At 37.1% G+C, this 23,078-nt stretch overlaps 1 protein-coding gene across 7 annotated transcripts in view; it reads right to left on the bottom strand.

The window, feature by feature from the left end:
* Positions 1 to 23,078, bottom strand: part of STAG2 (STAG2 cohesin complex component) — a 71,229-nt gene that overhangs the window by 35,531 nt on the left and 12,620 nt on the right. For 6 of the 7 annotated variants that reach the window (XM_012573116.5, XM_030272627.4, XM_030272626.4 and 3 more), the window contains exons 2-3: positions 1,974 to 2,118; positions 48 to 126 (exon numbers count right to left, since the gene is read on the bottom strand). In XM_012573116.5, coding sequence (XP_012428570.1) covers positions 48 to 126; positions 1,974 to 2,017 — 123 coding nt within the window. In that variant the 5' untranslated portion in view covers positions 2,018 to 2,118. Of the gene's footprint in view, positions 1 to 47; positions 127 to 1,973; positions 2,119 to 14,472; positions 14,497 to 23,078 lie in introns of those variants that run through there. The other variant, XM_041716170.2, reaches the window with a different exon arrangement.

Here is a 23,078-nt window from a genome sequence, read left to right as displayed (position 1 = left end):
ATTCATAACAGTAGAAATGTTTCAGTACCCCTAAAGAGTGAACATACTTTGCCTTTGCCTTGTTTTTGGCTTTTTCCTTCAATATCCTCAAAGTCTGTATCAGAAGAGAAGTGTGTTTCAGACTCCCTGCAAGGATAAAAAGACAAACCATTCACACATTTCATCAGAAACATTCTTAAATATACTATATAAAATCACAGTAGGCTCTCAGTCCAGTAAGTCAACACCAACAGTGAAACTTTTCCCAAGCCTACTGTTGAGGAACAGAGCACATCCCCACACTCACAGCCTATCCTGTCTCCTCCAAGCAATGTACCTGTGAAGGAAGCCATACAGGGAGATTAAAAGATTTGAGGGTAGGTAGAAAATAGCAGCAGGCTGGGAATCATGCCTTTGATATGTGACAAACATGACAACATCTCAAAAAGCAAACAGCTTTAAATACTGGCCACAAATATTTAAACAAAATGAGAAGGAGAAAAAACCCAACAGCAAAAAATATCCCAAAAAGCATAACTTTCCCTGACAAACAAAGTGCCTCAACAGATTTCTTCATGCTGTTAGAAACTTAGCAAATAATTAATAGGTTTACACTTATGTTGAAAGGTACAGAAGTTTATGTGAGGTTTCCTCATCAAAAAGCTGTAGCTCTGTTTAGACTTATAAGGTGAAAACATACTAAAGACAAACTCATTTATTTGATTTCCTACACATAAAAATGCACTGCATTGATACACAAATCCTTGACTGGCAGCATTGATAGGAAGGTGTGAAATGACCTGAATTGTTAATACAGAATGTTTGGCTTGTGTATTTCTACAGTTCCTGTAGAAATTAATTTAAATGATGCTACAAGAGCTCATTTTAATACAGAGATGCAGTACAACGAATTTCAGCTGCTATCACAAATTTCTGATACAGGCTTCCTGACTCAATTAACAAAATAATCAGAAAGATGACTGGAGGCATAGGAGACTCGTTCCTATGGATTTCTTTATAACCTTCTAAAATGCTCCAGAAATTTACAGTCTCTCACTACTGCAAGTACCTTTTGACATGGAATCTGCCATGTCTGGTTTTGCTGACTATGCAAGCTGATATGGACTGGAAAAGCCTGCAAACCAGGACATTGGGGAGAAGAATGAAAGAAAGAAAAAAGGTGGAAAAAATTTCTTCTTCTAAGATTCCTAAATGTTCTTATTTTCACAGGGAAGATCTAAATATAAATTCCAAATGCTTCACTAAGCAATAAGCTGTACCAAAAGAGTACAAAACTATTATAAACAGTTGTAAAAACACTACTTCTTATTAAACCATCTTCCAATTTATTTCCAATCTTTATTTCTCACTGAAAAGAAAAAACACCCACACAAACTCACTGATACAAAACTGCACCTTTGCATCTTTTTAAACTTCATAACTGGGTTAATCCATTTCAACAGTCTAGAGAAAGGTGTTCATACCAGTCCCTTGACAATAAAAGAGAATGAACTGGATTCTTTTGGTCTGCTTAAAATAATCACTTTACTTCTCTATCCTAAACTGCAATCCGTACCTAATTCTAAATCTTGGGAACTCAAATGTCAGTTTCTTAAAAATTGTGGGAAGACAAAAAGCTTAGTAAAATTATGTCAAAAACACCAAGGAACTGATGCCAGAGGGAAGTCATTAATTTGGCTTTAACTAAAGCATTTGGCATTACATATTTTAAATATTAAGTGACTCACCCCAGTTAAGGGCAAATATTTCAACTACTTGATTTAAAATCAGATTTTAAAAATATTTTAAAAACTTATTTACTGCTGAATTAATACTCAAAAAAAATTAAAAATGTTTTTACCAATATCTCAATAGGGAAAAAAACAGAACACCATTCTTTATTATGTTTCCTTGTTTCCAAGAGACAGTAAACCATAACACAAAAAAGACACAGTACATTTACAAACAGAACAACAAATTTTTAAAACACTTACTGAAGGAGAGTAAAATCAGTTGGTATTTCTGGAGCTGCTATCATTTCTTTATCATCTTCTGGAGCACCACTGTATTAGAAAGATAGTCAAAAAGCAGTCTGAAGTGCAAGCTTACTTTTCTTTCTTCCTTTGTAGCAGACAACTTCTAGAATGAAATAAATAAAAAAATACAGTGAAAATTATTCCACATATGGAAGGATAAAGAGTTGGAAACACAGGAAAGGTAGATCACGCTATCCTCTGTTTCCAGCCAAGCTTTTTCCTGTTTTAAAGATTTTGAGTCCTCTCATGATCCTACTACAAAGTGACTCTACAAATGGTAAAAGCATTGCAGTAAAATACAAAAACACTGCAAAAAAACCGAACCAAACAAATTGCAACAAAAAAAAGAAAACCAAAAACAAACAAAAGAACAAAAACAAAACAAAAACAACCAAACAAAAAAAAAAATCAAGCTACACACACACACATTTTCTGAATAGGATAAGCAAATTGGAATGGTTTTCATTAACACCTCTAAGTAGCAGAGCCCAGAACTGACAACACTAGGGTAATTCTAGTTCTAGTTGACCAAGCCAAAACCAGACTTGATGTTGAACTTGAAGCAAAATACGTGTATACTTCAAGATATTAAATACAGCAACTTTGCATCTCCAACTTGCCAACTTCCATGTAATTTAATCTCTTCCAACAAGTTCTTATAACCAGCTGCTTCACAACTCCATGTCTTCCAGAGCTGATAAACCAGACTTACAACAGGTTTAACAATTGAAGCATTTGTCAAGACTCTTAGGAGTACCAAGGAAGATAATACTATCCATATAGTATAAAGGAAAACCTTGGAAACATAATTGTTTTAGCAATAAAACTAAAGATCGTGAAATACTTGTTTTAAACTTCATTAAAATAAATTTAAGTTTTTGTCTTATTTTTTCTATTATCAAGAGGGGAAAAAAATCTCCCTGGGTACTTCAAAAGCAAGTTTTAGCCATCCACCAGGTTTTCTATGTCACTTGGCTCCCCAAATTAACTTTCACAGAGTGAAATTAAGAAAGTATGATGTTCAGCTATTTTAAAGACAGAATACCAAGGAGAAAAACTTTCAGAGTCAGTCTGCTGACTCTACAGCTTTTTGGAGTGATTAGGTATTTGAGGGAAAGATTAAATTTTGGCATGCTAAGCACATGTTGCTCAAAGTCTGGTAGCCCTGCTCCAGAGTCTGCATTTCAAGTGAGCATGTGGCAGAGAGGCTGGACAGGTTTTCTCCTGCAAGTGCTCATTCCGAATGCTAGGGGCCACTGTAGCTTCCAGGATTTAGAGAGATGAGAGAAACCATAAACTCTGAATTTATTAAGTTCTCTTTCTTCACATTGCACATAATTACATTAAAGTAGAGAACCACAGTGGAAATAAATAGTGACAAAGGCAAGGAGGTTCAATCTCAAGACAGTCTCCAAGTACAAAAGCATGTTCCATCCAAAACACAGCAGAAAATAAAAAGCTTCAAGAAAAGCGATGCTGCAGAATGGCAGCACCCTCTGCATTCCTCCCTTCTCCAAAGGCATCACACAGGCACATGACCAATGTACTCCGTTCACACTCCCTGTAGCAACCCCTGCCCAGCCACTCACCCTTGTAGGCCATGCCAAGTCAGTATCACCCAATTAAAGTCCCCACCAAAATGGGCAAAATACAATTCAAGTATTTTTCCCCAAGATTCTCAAGTTAAACTGGTTCAACAGCAGATATCCAGAGTCAAGGAACAGGAAACACAAGACTGCATAGCCACCAGCAGGGGAGGGAAGGGTATAATTCCCTTCTTTGGTGGCAAGGTGCTATTATACCATCCAGGCCATCTGTGAAATGCCATGCTCAGAAGTTAACATATCAGAAAGTTCTACACTTTGGAATTGTTTCATGTACTTTGTATTTATTTATCTCTTAATATTTACTTTGATTCCAATCAGCAACATAAACTTGGAAAAAAGGACAAACTTTAATGCCTTGGTCATCAGGCTGGCACCTGCTCAGCTGTACAGGGAGGGGGGAACAGGAAAAAAAAAATTAAGAAGAAAGATAAACATCTACACAAGTTCTTTTTGAGGCATGCTTGTGATTCAGTCCCAGTGGAAAGCAGAGATGCAAACTGCAAAACCCACATTGCCCAGTATCAAGTTCAACCTGTCTATCAATGTGCTGGTATTTGATTTTTTCTAGTCTACATTTTTTAATGTTAAGAGGCAAGACATCTACTAAAGTGACAATCAGGATCCTTACAAGCAAATTGACTCCTTATATAAAACCCAAGCATACCATGCTATGAAATTTTGCAAAAATCTCAATACATTCTTATAATCACAAAAAGTAAAGAAAAAACTCCAAAACTATGAATGTGCAAAGTATTAGAGTATTCATTCTCTACATCAAACAAGCCAAATAAATCAGTACCAAAAGCTGTCTGCCATTTAGACCAACCTGAACTCCTTGTCAGAACTGTTCATCTTAGTACAGAGCACAAAACATTAAACACAGCATTTGTCAGAATCACCTCCTAGAATAGAGCAGACCTGTCAAGTTCTTGCCTGATGCTGAAGCATTACCTACTGAGATACACATTTTTTGTTTTTCTTGAAGGTAGAACAAACTTAGCCCTCATGAGCGCAACTATACACTGGCATTCTGGAAAACAGAAGCTAGAGATGAAAACAGAAGCTAGAGATGAACACCTGGCAGTGGTGTACAAAGAGCGTAAGGGATCTCAGGTGTCAAGCTTAAGTTTCAGCAATGACCAAGAAACCCCTTGCATTTGTCCTACTAGAGAATAATCTCACAAGGTTTACACACATCCCGAATGAAGGTCTTATGATGCTCAGCCAGCAGAGTCAACCCAGTACAGTAAGTCCCCCTGGCAGTGGCCAAGAGAAGCTGCCAAGGAAGAACACTATTTTCTTTATAGCAAAAATTCCCTGAATTACTTCCTGGCATCCAGAAATAATCTCTGGATTTTGCTGGCCAGAGAGGTTGTCCCTATACTTCACAACACCTTATTTTTTCCATTAGTATTTCCAAATAGTTTTTGAACTCAATACTCAATGGAGGATCTTCCATCCAAGAACTCCCACAGCCAAATTCCATACTACAAAAAGGCATATTCTTTGCCTTGAATTTATTATTTTCCAACTTTATGTCATATTCTCTTGTTTTGGTATGGGAGAAAAGCAACACTGGTCATTCCTCAAGATTCTTCATCTCATTAAACACTTTCTGGGAATTCAAGCCTACTGCCAGCCACATCTTCCTCATGCCCACACTGGATGACTCATTCAAAGCAAGTGGTTCAGGAAGTCAATAAGGAAGGATGCTTATATGAATGATTTTTCTACCAAAACTTTTTAAATATATCAAGTTCATATACCACAGCGAAATCTGAAAAGAAAGAAGTGAAATTCTTGCAGATATCATTCCAAGCAGTGCACGTCAACATTATCTATTAAATGAATTCTAATAAACAAATTGTTTTAAGAACTCTAGGAAGTCAACTCTAAACTAAACTGTATCATAAAAATTAGCTCTCGAGTTTCTTTTTTGGTATGTTCACAGAATTCCAACTTTAATTTTCCCAAGCAGATACTGAAATCTCTCAAGTCTGTGAAAACTTTAAAAGGCATTCAACTTTGTGAAATCATAATTAAATTATTAACTATAAAAAGAAAATGTATCCTGCTGAAGGATCACAAGGTGGAGCTCTAGCCTAAAGCTAACTGAAGAAACTCCAAAAGACAGGTCATCCAGAGGTTGACCTAGTTATTTCTCTGCAATAAACTTTATAACAGATTGCTAAAATTGCAGTAATATTGTAGCACATTTCCTTTAGATATGTATTTAGATTGTTAAGACACCAGAGGATTTCTTCATCTTTTTGAAATAAAGGCACATACATGTTTGATTCCAATGACTCTTAAAAAGACAGAAATGCATACAGCTACTGTGGTATGACTAGTCTCAGTAATTGGCTTTCAAAACAAGCAGAAGAATTTGAAAACAGAAATAATGTATCCCTTTATTGTACCTTGCTATTTAAAACTTTGCCATCAAAACATTACTGAACTAAAAATCCTCCTGAAACAACAGGAGCAGTCCAGCAACAGTAATGATACCTAATGCTTCCAACTATAAATGTAGGAGAGGTTTCTACTGAAAAGAATTTGACTGTTAAAAGCAAGAGGCAAGCACGAAACACTATCAAGAATCCAAAAGCATATTCATTGAAAAAGATTTAAATCTTAAAGGCCATTTATCCCTATTACATGAATATTTAGGTATGGCTGTGATTAAATTAACTCAAATACACTGGCAAACTGCTGACAGAATTCACCAGCACAATTCACACAGTAATACATGTGCTGTCATCAGCAGCTGCTGAGGGCTACCTGTCCTCCCACAATTCCTATTACATGCACAGAGATATTAATGCAATTCAGTGAGCAGCGTTTGGTCTAAGAATATACCTAATTATATAGGTATATATACACACACACACCATAAAGAATCACAAAACCAGCCCCAAACATTTGTGTTTTGTACACTTGTGTAAATGCAGGAACTCCAGTGTTATTGATCAAGCTCACTGTGAGGTTTCAGGTACATGGTTTTGGCTGGGGAATGTTCTCTACACAAGCTGTTTATTTTGGTTGCTGTTGGATCCTTGGCATCTAGCACCTGAAAGTTTTATAATGCAAATCAGTAAAAGTCATTTTGTTGGGAAGGCAGAGATGCAAAGTTTTAAAAATGGCTACATAGCCAGGACAAAGATTTGGGTAATACAGAATAGGCTGTACAGAGATGTATTGATTTTTTCCCCGTAATTCAATTAATCACCTGTAAAATCAAGGACCTCACTTAATTCAGAAAATTAGAACTTTTCAAACTATAACGCTGGAGAATGTGGCTGAAGTTCATCTCTGAATTATTTACCTAACCATGAATGAGAGATGCTGATGACTCAGGACCAATTATGCAGCAACAACAGTTAAAATGCTAGTCAGATAAAATTTAAATAAAGGATCAGAAATATGTCCAGTATTTTCCCCCCACTATTTTAGAAGAGAAAGACAATATCAACTACTTAACATCTCTCACCCCTTTTTCTGATAAACTACAATGTGCCTAACCTTTTGTTTGATAAAAAAAGAGTTTAAGTTGGTTATTCAGAGGAAAAAAAAACACATAGACAAATCTGCTTCTTCATATTCCTTTTGCTTTCCCTACAGACCTCAAAGAGTGTGTTATTTCTACTAATAGTACACAACCTAATATTTCAGCTGCCAAGAAGCTTTAAAGCAATTCTGCAATTTGAGTAAAATACAGAAAACATACTTCAGGTGTAATTCTGTAACGTAACTGTACTTTAATATTAGTTATAACCATACCAGCAGTTTTGATCATATTAAGATAGTGCAATCAAGAGTAAACAAAACAATAATGCAATTAATACCTTTATCTGTGTGGTTATTTCTGTGCTGTTTGCTTAACAAGAGAGACTTGTAATTCCTTTACAGAAAGACCTGAACTAGAGACCATCAATCCACAATCTTCCTTGCTTACCAAGAGAAACATGGTCAATACACACATCACCAGTCCACTGTGCCAAAGCCACTGAACAGTTAACATGCCAACAAAGACTCTAAATTACTGAATTCACACAGCTCTTATGTTTTCAGGCTCTTTCTTCACATTTCCCCCCCCCCCTAAACTTACAGCTGTTACACCCCCTCTGCACCACTTGGGACCATACATCTCTTAATTTTCAAAAAAAATTAAAAAGCCATGTTATGATGGTTGTTGGTTTTATGCCATCACTGAAATTTTTTCCCTGACCTGCTCTTTATTCATTTTTTATAATATTTGCTCCTTAGTTCATACAAGTCTGCTGAATAAGTGAGAAAGAGCCATCTCAGAACATGCTTTTGCAACACCGTGGGCTGTTCCTGCAAGCAGTAGGTTTTCCTTTCTCTAAACACACAGGAAAGTTTCTGCTCATTCTGGCACTCAGGCAAACCAGCAGCAAGCAAATATAAAACCAAAACCATTTCCTTCCCCCATGATTAGCCCTCCATTGGATCAGCCAACTGAATCAACTCCTCCTGCAGCCACTCAAGTCACTGGATGGGCAGCTGAACTCCACCTTCCCAACAAAACCAATGAGCTTTGCCAGGGTCAGAGCATCACCACCAGCAGCAGCAGAGTTCTGCTGTGACACTGGACCTCACACACCCATGTGGCAAACTGCAGGCCCTGCATGCTTCCTGACGGGATTCCCACCCTTCTCTTGGGAGGAGCCACTGCCAAAAGCCGCAGTTAGAGGGGCTGAGCAGGCACCAAGACCCAATCGCTCAGCAGCTGCACACCCGCCAAGGGAGGAGCAGCCCTGCAGACAAGCACCGTGCCTGGGACACACATCACCTGTGCCAGCACCTTCTGTCTCCGAGCTCATCGGGCACCTGCCCATCGCAGCTGTCTCCTCAAAGCATTCTCCTACTCCTTTTCCACATGCACTTCCTCCATTTTCATTACACAGCAGACAGCACACACCTCCCAAACCATTCACCTCTCACCACCCCTCAGCCAGAAGCCGGCTGAGAACATCTGACGACCCCCAGAACCTGAGAGAACCAGCCAGGAAACAGCCAAGAACATGGAAACACAGGCCCCCAGAGGTAATGCACACCAGTCAACACAAAGCAAAATTTGTTTTCACGGTTCAGTGCTGTGAAAGTAAAATTTTAAACAGGCTTTATTGAGGGGGAGAAGGAAGAATGAAAGAAAAAACAAATTTAAATGGCATTTAAAAGAGGTCAGGCTAAAACTCAAAGTGAAAGTTGAGACTTTACCCCAATTTTAGAGACTTGAAAATTGAATCATATACAAGGACCTCTGTACCACCCTAATAAGTCTGCCAATCTCAATTACACCACCAAATAATCTTCCTCTCATTAAATGTACTTTATGATTTTTGCTAGTTTTATTAAATATGTGAACAACTATTACAGAGAGGAAAAGAGCTTGCTACAGTGAGTGCTTCACAGTCACAACATTGCTCATTAAAGTACCATTAATAACATCCATATCTTTAATGAAGTTAAATGCTATTTTGAAACATAAGTACACTGTTACTGCTTGAGTCCTATGAGATTTTTAGAGTGGCAACTAGTAATTCATACTGTCCAGTAAAATGTGGCTTTAAAACACTCAATACATGCATTACAATAGCTGAAAGATTACTGAACTGCACAGTAAATGCAACTATTATGCTTATTAAAGAAGAAAATACCTGTGTTACTCTCTGATGATCCTGCCCAACAATATTCCCACGTTTTGTTAAAATGCACCTGAAATTCCCATGTATCTTTTAAATGGTTTGGGTTTGGATGTCTTAAAAAACGCAAAGGTAAGATAACAAAAGTAGAAGTTACACCTCATTGTGCTTGTCACATCTTTGCTTGCCAAAGAAGAAATTGCTTCCAGATGTTGTAGTCTGAATGCGTGGAAAATTAGGCTCTTAGGAAGAATAAAAGCCAAGTCAGATAACAACCAAGACTTGAAAAAAATAAATAAATGGGGGAAAAACGTGGGGGGAAAAGCCACATATGCCTACTTAAGTCAAAAAAAGGAGTACTGGTTCATTTATGATACAAGGCAAGCACACCCTCCAGCTGCCTAAATGCCATAAATTTCCAAACTAAAGTACAGAATAGAACAATATGCCTCTTCACATACTGGTTTTTCAAAAATGTACTTTGCACATCCCCTCAAAATCTTTGCTCTTGTAAAAGCTAGGGATGAAGATATGCACAGTCCACAGCAAGCAGGTAAGCTGATCCACAGGAACTCCTCAAGCAGAATTAGCATTGTTCAAATGTACAGCCAACAGCAATGTTCAGTACACAGGGTAGAAGCAGGGTTTTCCAACTGACAAGGCATTCCCTATCTAGCAAGTTCTCTTTTTTGTTCTGCCACTGATCAATGAGAGCCTGCAAGTTCCCTCGCTTAGTGGACCCCAGCTGCTTTCCCTCCTACCATATGGATTTTCCTCTTTAAAAAGTCCAGGTCACTAGGGATTTGTGCCCAAAACTTTGGGCATTTTTAAGAACAACCGCATTTGATTACAAATTCTAGAGGAGGGACTATACAAGTGCATACTGCAATAGCCTCGGCTGCTATTCTAAGATACAGTCAGTATTAGATGGCTGAAGTACGGGAAAACCCTATAAAATAAAACTACTGAAGAGTGGAAAGTAAAATCTCTCAAGCACATCTCCCAGCCAGCTTGTATCAGCCCAGGTCACAGTGCACTTGGGATAGCCCTTTGCAGAGCCCCTGTACTCCCCTGCATGTTGATCCCAAGCCTTTCAAGATCAGAAGGCAAAAAGAGACCAACTCTGTTCTACATCTGATCAACTCAGATCCACCAGTTTATCAGCTGAAGCTTCACACCATTCAAAAATACTTGAATTGGCTTCAGACAGTAACTAAAAGAGACTAAATTCACCACAGAAATAAAAAGAAAATAATACAGACACAAGTCAAATGGTGTTAGTCTTACCTGGACCTTTAATTTTAAGAAAACAACAACAACAAAAAAAATTTTTTAATTGGGGAAGGGTACTTCATTCAATATAATTCTGCTGTCTTCTGCCCAACCAGTCCAGCTTTTTTTCTACCAGGCCTGAGCAACAGCAAGGACATCCCTGCCCAGGATTCCCGTGGGCCACCTGCAGGGCCATCCACGGCTGCTCTGCAGTCAGTGCCCCATCCATCACTGCTGCACCCACAGTCTCACAGCAGCACTGGAAATCTAATTCAAAGTGCAGCTTCAAAGACTGCCATCACCTTGCCATCCATGTCCATCCTTCCCTGACCCAAATGAAAATCTATGCCATCAAAAAGTAAAAGGAATATTTAAGAAAAAAAGAAAGAAATATTAGCCACATCCAAACCAAGCAGTATGAAGCTAAAACCTAAGCCTTTCATAAGTGGATTATGGTTCTTTCAACAATCAAACTAAATAATCATCCTTACAAAATAAAATTCAAGCAAACTACACATGTATGCAAAAGTTGGCTTTGCTTCTAAAACAGAAGAAATAAAGATAAAGAGCTTGTTATCTTTCATTTAAAACTTATCTCAGCAACTCTGCCAACCTCAGAACATCTGTGCTCCATACATCCCCAGTCATAACTTAAACATTTTTAATACCCAACATTTTGTTCTTGTTCTCCCTCATAACATTTGGGCTAAAAGTCCAATTGGTTTGTTCAGAGATTTGCAGTACTGAATACCAATTTTATACAAAACAGTAGTGGTGATGTGCATGGCTTTCCCCCATACAATTTAGAGAACTGACTATATCCACAATCAAGAATCTTCGTAACTCATTAATTAATTACCGGACTAAAAAAATACATTTTTTTAATCACACAGCACTCTCTTTTTCCTTTATTCACCCTAAAACACAGTCCTCTTAAAATAATTTTGTGGGAGAGATGACTGGCACTGAAACTTCATGTACGGAGACTTAGAGTTGACTACTGACATTCACTGAACATACAGAGGAAAGCAGCCTGGCCACTTGCATATGTCTTAAGAACATTGCAAAAATATTGGCATTATTTAAATCAATCAATCTTTTCAACTCTGTAATTGCTTACTTGTGGCAGGTAAAAAATTAAGCCAACTGAGAGTGCTCTAACAAACCATGCCTGTTTTATGAAAGCTAACACGAGAGAGTATCATACCCAGGTGTTTATGGAGACCAATCTCATTTTACTGAGTAAGCTGACAAATACTGAGCAAGTCTTGATGTGTGTAAAGTATTCTGAGGAAAAGGGAAGTGAAATTTGTCCTTCTGGAGTTATCTTCCATTATAAGTGCCTCTATTACTGTGCAGGACTATCCTTTACACTGGAACATCTATTCTACACAGACTTAAATTATACAGGTAGAGCTAGTTAAATCAACCAAAGTGAAACCTTTGGTTTCTTAATTTAATCTTAAAAGGAAAAAAAATCCATAAAGCTGTAGCCCTACATGTTTGCTTTTGAGTAAATTCACCATGTAAATAAAGCTAGTAGCTCCCTCCTCTTTCAAAAGATAGTTACACCCTACAGCTAAATTTATATTATGTTGAAAATTCACTGATGACATTATGCAAGTATCACAACTTGTAGTAAATCTTTTATTTGAGCCATGTTCAATACAATGAAAATATTAAAACTACAATTATCATACTTACCAGCTCAGCAACACAGTAGAAGCTTTGAGATAAGGTACTTACTTTTCAACCTTTTTCCTGTGTTGTTTTTTTTTTTTTAAAGGAGCAGTAGTGCCAGATGTCTCTTAAACAAGCTACATGTGCTATGATTTCTCCCCCTTCCCCCACTCCAAGAGAGGCATTCTGTAGCAGGGTGCACCCTATAGCACCGGTGAGCTGTTCCCAACTGCCCCACGCTCCTGGAGGTGCCTGAAACCTGCAGCATTTCTCCAGCTCCTGGAGGTACCAATCCCCTCACCTCCAGCACGTGGAACAAGGCTCGCATACTAAACATTGCTTTCTTTTTCCTTCCTTCCAGCTGAGACAAAAATGCCATCTTGGGCATAAGGAAAGAAATCCAGATTGTTTTTGGCTGATGTCACACACAAAAAGAACGTAATTTTTTAGCCATCATAGTTTACCAGCTCCTTCACTATAGGGCATACCAAAAACCATTTCTGTCTTCTAAAACTTAGTTGGTAAGTATGTATAAAAGATAAAATAAGGTTACATTGCAGTGTTGACTGAATTTACCTCAGCTACAGCTTAACTTGTACAACAGTTTCATACTCATGATTTTGTGTGGCAAATTCAGACACAGTTACTGTTGACCAACCTTTTCTAGGACTCTTAACAGGATGCTGTCGGGGAGGTGAGGAGCTTGGAGGGGGGGAACCTTACTAGATCGATAATTACCTGGAGAAGAAAAAACCAACCAAACTAACAAAAAAACCCCCCACCACTAACCCAACACAAAAAAAACTAAAGAAACCATTTCATGTGCTCTGGTGTACAGTCAGATCTATTAATGGCAACTCATCTGCAGTGACAATTAAAGCTAATATTCTGAACTTGCAAACAGAGAAGACTGAAGAGCTGACAAATCCCATCCTACTGACTTTCATGGCATGGGAGGTAACCTCTGACAGAGGGATGGAAAAGTCAACAGCCACAGAGGAAGTCACCAGAGGACAACTAACAAATCTATATAGTTGTCCAACAACTGCATGGAAAAATACTTTATTCACCATAGTTTCTGCTTTTGATTTATTATTTGAACTGTGTAATGTCTTTATGGTTTTCAGTTCATGATAATATTTGCCTTATCAGTTTGCAACTGCCTCTAATTATTAAAACAAGAATGGCCAGAATGCAAGTGCTGTATCTCTCGCCATGTCTTCCCCAACAATTGCTGCAGTTTTGCAATTAACAGCATTCCTACTCCTAGCACAGATTTCTCTGTTTTGTACCAAATACCTGCCCCCCACCTCCCCACACTCAAATGAGGGACAGGGAACTCAACAACTGAGAACACGACATACTATTACAGGCAGAGTTTTCAATTCTCATTCTCTGACATTTCTCAGTAAATTAAAATTACAAGTATTTTGAACAGGTGGACAGAAAAGGGATTATTTAAAATAGGCAATACCTCTTTCAGAGTGCTTTGATCTTTCTACCTTATTTTATGTTGTGCACTGATGCAATCCTGAAATAAGTCAATACATGTTCTCTAAAAACATATTTAATTTTCTGAAACAGAATTTCAATCTTGTTGAATCCCACATATTAAGTTATTCAGTTCTCCTACATACCTACTCAAGAGCAGTGTTTCTTTGACTTAATTAGTTAGCCATCTATTATATAATTATTTATTACTCCTGTGTTGAACTCAGCAAGCTCTGCTCTCACTCATGTCTAACAGATTTGGTTCTCCAAATACTTTTACCAGAAATGTGTGATCATCACTCAGGATGGTTACATCAAATCACAACACCTAATGGCAAATAAAAACTTTTTAATGAGGTAAGATTCTTCAAAATCATTTACTACTTAGAACAAGTTCACAGCTCCTCAAACCATGATTTGCTTACAAAAGAAAACTTAACTACATGCAGTTTGTCATCACAGGGTTGGCTATACGTTATGGGAAGAGGGAAGATATTTTAAAATTAGGTAACTGATTAGGATTCATGCATGTTTAAATACCTTTATACAGAAAATAACCTAGTATGCTTCAGTATCATCAAGTATCAAATTTCTCCAAGTCATCATTTTAATGCCCCAGGCACCAATTTCAAAAGAACACTGGATGAACAATGAGCTTGTTCTACTATTACACTACAGTAATCTCTTTACATTACTAATGCAAACTGCCAACTTTGTGTTCTTACTCAAAAAGTCACTTACTGTTTAGAACGGCTGTGGCAATAAATCAGCAGTACAGAATTCTCATGCTGTTGTACCACTAATCAGGATTACAAGTATAATATCTTGTTTTAACTCAAATGGAATTCCTATACAGGCACACCACTGGAAGTTAGTATCACCTGACAAAACAGCAACACAATGTTTAGTTACAGTAACACAATGCTCCGACTGAAATGTATTTGCCATCTTTCCTTTAGGCTGCCCACATTAACTAAATGTAATCACTTTTAATGTTTCAGTACAGCTTAGTTGCTCACCTAACATACATTTAAAAACTCTCATTGTTTTGGTCATGATCTATTACACAAGTGTCAAAACATCAGTTACTAATCAATCAACTGCTCTGGAGAAGTAACTGTTTAAACCTTATTGAAACACACTTAGCAGGTATGTCTGCGAAGACTCAAATGTCAATAACCAAAAGTTATGGCTTTGCAAGATTTTTCTTCCTCTCCCTATTTCAGCATTGACTGCTGCTTTCACATGGACATAACATGAAGAAGAGTTTATGTATTAAAATCACATTCTGTTTGCAGGACGTTTCCTATCCCCCACAATACACGTGCCAGTGATACATATACCTGGATCCTCAGTGATTCCATAACCTTGAAAGGCAAGACTAATATTCCATGCACAGGATGCATTCTTGGCGTCTGACTGCCTCGGTCTTGAAACAGTATGAAACAATTTCCAGCACAAGTTAAGAAGAGGTAATATCATTCAATCTAATTGTTAGACAAGAACATTTTTATCCGAGTGTAAATCAGGTCTGGCAGTTGTTCAGCTTGACCTCCACTTACTATAATCTTGCCCTAGGGTATGAAAATCCTAGATCATTAAATGCTACAAATTTCATCTTGCAAGCAATCTAAAGTGAACCTACAATCAGAGCCACAGTTTTCAACTGCTGTCAAGTGTCACAGACAATAGTGAAAATAATAGCATGACGTCAAATTGGGTTTTTCTTTGGCAGATTTTGGGTTTGGGGTGTTGTTGGGTTTTTGTTTGTTTTTTAACACAATTACTATCTCTAGCTTTACTATATGTTTTTTTTTTTTTTTTTTAATTTCAGGGTGTTTTTGAGATTATAGGAAAGTGACTATCCTTTCAATTCAAAGTTCAGGAGAAAAACAATGTATTGGTTCTTGAACTTTTTCTGAGAAGAGATGGGTTAAGACAAAGCTGCCCACTTCTTTCAGTTATGAGAATCATTTTTAAATGCCAACTTTCCTACAATTCTCTAGACAGTCAACAGACATTTTAGGAACCAATTCATTACTGTGAAACAGATGCCTGCCAAAAAAATTAATTACAGAACATAAATTTTATTACTATGTGAATTAACTTAAGACTTCGTATGCTAAGTGCAAATACTACCCTAGAACTGCAGATCCTGGTATAATACACAGTACACTAAGAAAAAAATGCAGAAGGAAAAAAACACCAGAAAGGTATGTAAGCACTTCTTGAAGCTGATCATAGCAAGATAGACCTGCTAGGCCACAAAGTAGTAAAATTCCTCTTGTGCAAGTCTTAGCTGCAGGGAAGGAACAAAGGTAAGAACAGCAGCCCAGCAGAGAGGGAGCCAGACAGCAGCACAGAACCTTTAAAAAGGTCAGAGAAGACGGATGATGGCCCCAAACAAGCAGCAATTAGCTCCTCCTGAACTGAACTTACTGGTAGGGAAAGGTCTAAGGACACAGCTGGAGTAGTTGAAAGACTAAAGTATGAGAATGGCAAAGTCACAGCTGTTCAACAGCAAAAGAAAATCACAGCACACAAACACCATCTGAGAAACGAAAAAAGCTTTTGCAAGACCCAGAGATATCATTCAATTTACAGAAATCTGCATAGGTCTCCAAGGCAATTAACTCCAATTAACATCTATGTATGTATGTATGTTAATAAAAACAAGACAGCATAGCAAGTGTTAAAATTTAGATATCAAATATTAGTACTGAATTTACACAGTAAACATACCACCAGTGACAAGCTCTAAATAAGCCTTTTCACTCTTGTAGCAATACCTAAAAATAGTACTCTATCAAAATTGTTGTTCACACAGCTTTCACACAAACAAATGCATAAAACTCTTAACACCTAGGACATAATTAAGCAAATAATTCTGGCATTTTATGACTACAAAAGAATCCAATCCACAAAGGATACCTTACCCTTTTAGGACTAACAGAATGTCCTCAGGATTCTCTGTACCATACACAAATACAGACCTCTTTCTTCCAAGCAAAATAATTGTATAATGATTACAGACTACCAAGATACATATTGCAGCAAGGAAAATGCAATCATTCTTTACATTACAGTACTTCTATATTTAATTCTGTATCACAGCCCAACCTGAATATACACATTTTAGAATGGCAAGTACAGTCCACTAAAGCCCCCTAAAAGAACATTTAATAGAGAAAATTAAAGTTGTTTCGATTGATATGTTAAGCACCGATTATGAATTGAGAATTTTAACAATATCAACAACCTGGCTTTCCCAAGAATTAATACCCTCAATTCAAATAGATGGAAAAACATCCATTTGCAGAGAACAGGACAGTTATCCAACACTATTTCCAGAAGCAGATACCAAAATATTTTCAGGTCCTCCAATAACTCTGAAGAAAACAAAATGTCATCAAGCAATTTACGTCATCATGTGTTCACTTCACATACAAGGTACAACCTTGGAGCAACACATGCAGCAATTTCCAGCTCAAGAGATCTCTGAGTATTTGCTGGACTGCAATGTCTACAAAGCTCAAGCACTGGCATAAAATTATGCTATTAAATGTTCCTCCTTTACAAAAACAATGTTCTTGTTCACAATGGCAGCTAATATTTGCACGGGAGAGAAGACAAAGAAGTGCCCTGGCTGCCTACTTAAACCACATCTCTCACCAATTAACACATGCACTATGACAATTCCCTATTCTGAAACTAAAAGATAAAATACAAGTTTTAATACTTACCATTGCCCAAATCTACATTAAAATAACACACTAAATAAATCTCATTTATTATTTACTAATAAATTACATGGTTTAAAACATGTGCATCTCCTGCACAATAATGTAATGTATACTAAGTATGACCATATGGTGTGCTGGAACAAAACCAACCAAAAAGAAAAAAAAATTAACTGCCCAGGTAAAAATATCATTTGATGTTTTCTATATCACAGAGTCTCTAATGTGCAATGACATACTACTTCTCAGTAGTTCTCATATAGGTAGCACGATGGCAAAACTTAAAGATTTTTTGTTTTGTTTTCTGGAGCACACAAGGCTAACAGGGGGTTGAGGGAGAAAATATAAAAAATCCACAGATTAACTGATGACTAGGAAAAAATACAGAACTTTTATCTTCCTCAGGAAAATTAAGAAAATGCATTTTGTATAGAAATTCATATTGTAAAAATCTATCAGCAGGTCTGTCAGCAAGACTAAGAAGTAGACAGAACTCATACTGGAACAATGAATACAGGAGAAACAACGCATGGAAAAAGTCCACAAAAACTAAACAGACTGGAGAGAGATCTTTAATGATGAACAAAACAAAACCAAAAATCAGAGATGAGAAGGGAAACACTTTGGAGTGACCATGTTTAAACATTCAGCCCTAATGGCTGATAATCATATTCTGTAAGCAGCAGGATCAGAGGTGTGATGCTGCAAATGCAGCAAATCCCCAAGGAAACAATATGATTTCAAGATGTTCTCTTGAAACTGCTTGTGGTTGATTGAAGCAGCATCAATACCAGGGATGCACACCCAGGTAGGAATCCCCCCCACTGCCAGGGAGAGAACAAAAAGTGAACGACCACATGACATGGTTACCCTTCTCAGCTCAAAGCCACAAATCTCCAGGCAGCACTGCTGCAGTATTCCAGTCCCCTCAGTCACACTGAAGGAGGGATACACAAATATTTTGTCATGAGCGCAGAGAATTTACTACTAAAAACCTTTGTTGAGCCACAATTGGCAAAATTGTAAAAAAAAGTAAAATTAGGCTTTTCTGTAGTTATCTTTTGTCTTTATTTTAATTAAGCGCCCAATGAAGAGCAGTTTAGTAGTGTAGTAATACTTCAGTTATTAGGAAGTTTATTAGGCAGTTCAACAATAATACAACTTATGAATTTCATTTTGTAGCCCATGAAGAATACAAGGAGATAATGCACACAATAGGTATGTCCACCTATAGTGTCAACACACACAGTCCACAAGCAACAGCAGTCAGGGGAAAAATAACCCAGCCTGCTCCAAGCTCCTGCACAGCATTTTCTAAACAAAAACCACCTTGCTCCAAAATTAAGCCACCAAAGGGTCTAAGCACAGATTAATTTAAGAGACAGGCAAAATTGCAGCATGACACTTAAATCACACCATCTTCCAGGTTTCTGCATGAACATCTACCTTCTGTGTCAACAAGACACAGAAGCACACCCAGGAGTCCTTTGACAGTGATACCACAAGTGTTTATACTTGGACAAGTATAAACCAGTACCAGATCACACTCTCACAGAATCTTGATGTCCCTTAGACTGAGGCCCACAGCTACATTTCTGCAATTCTGCATTAGCCAGATCTGTCCTGGACAGAAGATATGTGATCCATCATTAAACCTGCTGGATTACAGGTTGATTTTACAAACACGAAGAACAAGTCGGCATAGGAAGAATAAGTCAGCATCTTCCAAACATGTAGGTATGGCATTTTTGATTCACTGACACTTAAGAGTGCTGCCAGCCCTTATGCAAAAGAGGTGGGCACTAAATATGATAGTTAATTATTTTGTAATTTAGAAAACAGTCTGAAGGAATACTAAAAGCAGTATTACAGACAATGGAAGCCCTTCCTTTACATATCACCAGTTGAATTTTCTGCTTCAGAGGAAAGCATGTCAGGAATGCATATGAAGAAAGAGAAGAAATGTACAGAACATACAGCTTCAAAAGTCAAAGTATTAAAATACAATGGTATTTTTAAAATAGAAACCTTAACTTATATAGTAGGACAAAGTATCCCCAAAAGTAAACACCTTACCTGTCCAGTAAACAAATACAGACTAAAACAAACCAAAATATGGTAGTATATGCCCAACTACATTTTCCTTAAAGACACTCCTTACTGCCATGAGTCTGCATTTTCTTCTATGCTGATTTATCATTATACTATAGCATTAAAATAGTCTAAACCAGTGTTTTCTTACAACTTTTGACAATTCTATTTCTCAGCCACTTATGTTCCTTTTAACATAAACAACCTATTTTGCTCACCTTTTGAACTCATTCCATGTATATACATAGACAGACACTCCTTAGCATCAATTTCTCAAGATTTGAGGATTTAGTAACACTGGGGAAATACATTTTTCAAGTAACTTTTTTTGCTTGTTGTTTATTACCTTAGAAGATAAAAACTTTTGATTCGCTACAAGATACTATTTCAGGATATGACAGTTGCAATAATTAAGGTTTTGCATGATGCCCAAAACAACAGTGATTTTACAGCAACATGCAGCTTTTACTGTTTGATATCTAACTAATTAATTCAGCCATTTAGGGGTTCCCCAAAACAAGTGAAAAACCCTTCTCCATTTCATTTGGAGTATAATATATTCCCAGATTAGTGGCTCCAGAGAGCCACTTAAATAGAAGTAACAGAGTTATCCCCATGTTTCTAAGACTCTTGACTACATTCCATGATGCTGTGGTACACAAGTCCAATATATGACCTACCAAACAAACCCCTCAACTCTAAATTGGTAAGTATTGTCATTGTTAAGTATTTTGTAGAGAAACTACCAAATCTAAAAATTGAATATCCATTTTAAACCATCATGCCCTCCAGCACTTAAAAGGTTTTACACCACTATTATTGAATACATAGAATATAGAATATAAAACACATTACACATTATACAAAATACAACTTAAGCATTTCCACCATCCCACTTACCTCCCTATTTCACAATCTTTACCTTTTCTACACCTTCTCAACTTGTCACTGACCTGCAGAAAAGGAAGCTGTTCAACAGTAACATCTTGGCCAAATTCTAGTAATTCAAAATTTTATTCTGTTATTCCTTTCATTTATCAACTAAGTGATTCAACATTTATACCAATAATTGAAGAGATTGTATTAACTATTCTCTTTTTTGCTAAATAATGAATGAAACTACAAACAACAACCACAGTAGCTTGATAACACAATAAAATAGATGGGTTGCTACTGGAAAAAGAGCTGTCCCACTGCTCCCTTGTTGCATTTACTTCTGGCCATACTTCATTGTCAAGGGCACTTGTCATACTCTTTGTTGAGCAACAATCTATTAATTTCTTTTCAAATTAATTAGCTTTCCAACAGTTTAATAAGCTGAGCTGGCTCAACAAAGGAGTCCTGTGGCTGGTGCAAAACAGCTCTTTTGAAAGTCAGTGAGACACTATGGCAGACATAATCAACTGTCCAATTCTACCAAAAACAAACAGAGGTATCTGTACTGTTCTGGTCTCTACAACTGCTTTAAAAGCTGCCATACACTGCTCCAAATCCAGCCTACTCTCTCTGGCTATGGCACTATGATGAATATTTAGTACAGCACCCAGTGCCTGTACCAAGTGTTACCTAACCAGCTATGAAACAGAAAACCCTGGCCCCACATGCTGTTTTTCCCAGAGTAATGAAAATTCTTAACTCACTCTGATTTGTACTGTCTAAATAAATGTTCTGATAAGCCAACAGTTGGTCACCTTTGCCTAAAGCCTACATAAAATAGCAATGAAAGCAGCAGAGATGTGACAGAAACAGAAAATTGATAAATTCCTGCAGAAAAAATTAACTACTAGCTCATTTTACCAAGTACAACCTAGACTGGTCTCATCTGGGTTCTCTAATCCATTACTATTACAAAGTTACTTCAACACATGAGATATGATTACGATCTACCATTCATCCATGCAAAGCCAGGACTAGCTTTACTCCAACACAGACAGCACCCACCACTGAGTACTTCAATACTCCAAGAGTATGTAATGAGAACTAGCTTATTTCTAATTATTTTCTCCATTGATCTGTGTAGCTTGTACAAATAATGCTATTACAAATGAAAAGAAAATTTACAGTAATTTAGGAATTTCTCTTTGAATTCTCTGTTAAACATTTAATGCCAATAAGCCCAATCCACCACTTCACTGAGTGTCTCCAAGATGGAACCCAATACAATGGAAGAGTGTCCAGGCCACTTGTGGTGTAGGGAGTGAGCTGGTTTAGCACACTGCCACACCTAGACTAAGGACTCAATACTTCTTCCTACTAATCCATGCTGTTTCCAGCATACAATTCACTGTATAAACCTCTTTCATGTTTAACTTGCAAAGCAAAAGCTGGAATGACAAAATCTTAACACTTAAGCCAGAACTGAGGCCACATTTTAAAAGGATGCTTACAAAGAAAACATATCCAATCCAAATTGCAAATACACATATTTATCACTTAATGCAGACTACAGTTGTAATTACATGAAGAAAACTATTTTATTATATTTTCAAAATAAAAAGAAGCTGCAGAAAGCCTGGCTAATATAATGTAAAACTATCTGCAAAACCTGCCCCTCAAAAGGGACATTTTTAATAATTACAAATCTGTTTAAAATCCATATGCTGGTATTTTAGACACTGCTACAGCAAAATACTTCCCTACAACACAGTAGTAATTTAGAGCTGATCAACAGCATCAACAAAAAACAATGTGACAGTAATTTCCAAAGTAAAATATGGGATCTTTATAAAAACATCCCCGGCTGCTTTACGTTTGGTGCTGCAAGAACCTCACAGTAATTAAAACACTAACAGCTTAATGAATTTGTCATTGCAGTTCTATTTAATAAATACCAGTTAACTGAAAACTCGCATTTACAATGCCAAAACACAAGTAGGGTAAACCTTAGTAACTTTTACAGGAATTTTCAACCTAACTATATATTTTAAGATGAATGACAGCTCTTAAGCAGCAAGACCAGAATGAACATTATTCTCACAGCATTACTTGTTATGAATATGCTACAGCTCCCCAGACTGGAAAGAAATAAACCTTAATATTGCAGAAACAAAAACCAACACAGAAAAGCTTGAAATGCCGCACAACATGAACACAATGCAACTCCTTCCCACAGTCAGCATCCTCAATGCAGAGACCTCCTGAAGAGTAGCACTGCACTCCATTCTTAACTTTTTTCTACACCACATGAAACCAGAAGAGTACAGTGACAAAAAATGGTATGTTAATGAGATGATAAAGATTATTCTTACTATTCTAGTTAGAGTACTTTGTTCTTTTGACATCAAAAAAATTGTGGTCATAACTGCCTGTTATTGATTTATACTGACAGAATTTAGGCTCAAATGTTAAATGAAGATTAGTTAATATTTGCAGAAGAGTTTGAACATACAAAATGCTATGTAAGTAGCCAGTATTAAGTCTTCCCACACACTCATTCTGGCATGCTTCCAAGCAGGGAAGTCCCACAGAAACATTTCAACAGCAGTAAGGAGAAACAGAGAGCTCAGGCAATTGCAG

Source organism: Taeniopygia guttata, chromosome 4A (genome assembly GCF_048771995.1).
Source record: "Taeniopygia guttata chromosome 4A, bTaeGut7.mat, whole genome shotgun sequence".
Classification (NCBI taxonomy): Eukaryota; Metazoa; Chordata; class Aves; order Passeriformes; family Estrildidae; genus Taeniopygia; species Taeniopygia guttata.
Note: the sequence above shows the minus strand (reverse complement) of the source record. Positions and strands in the feature narration are given on the sequence as shown.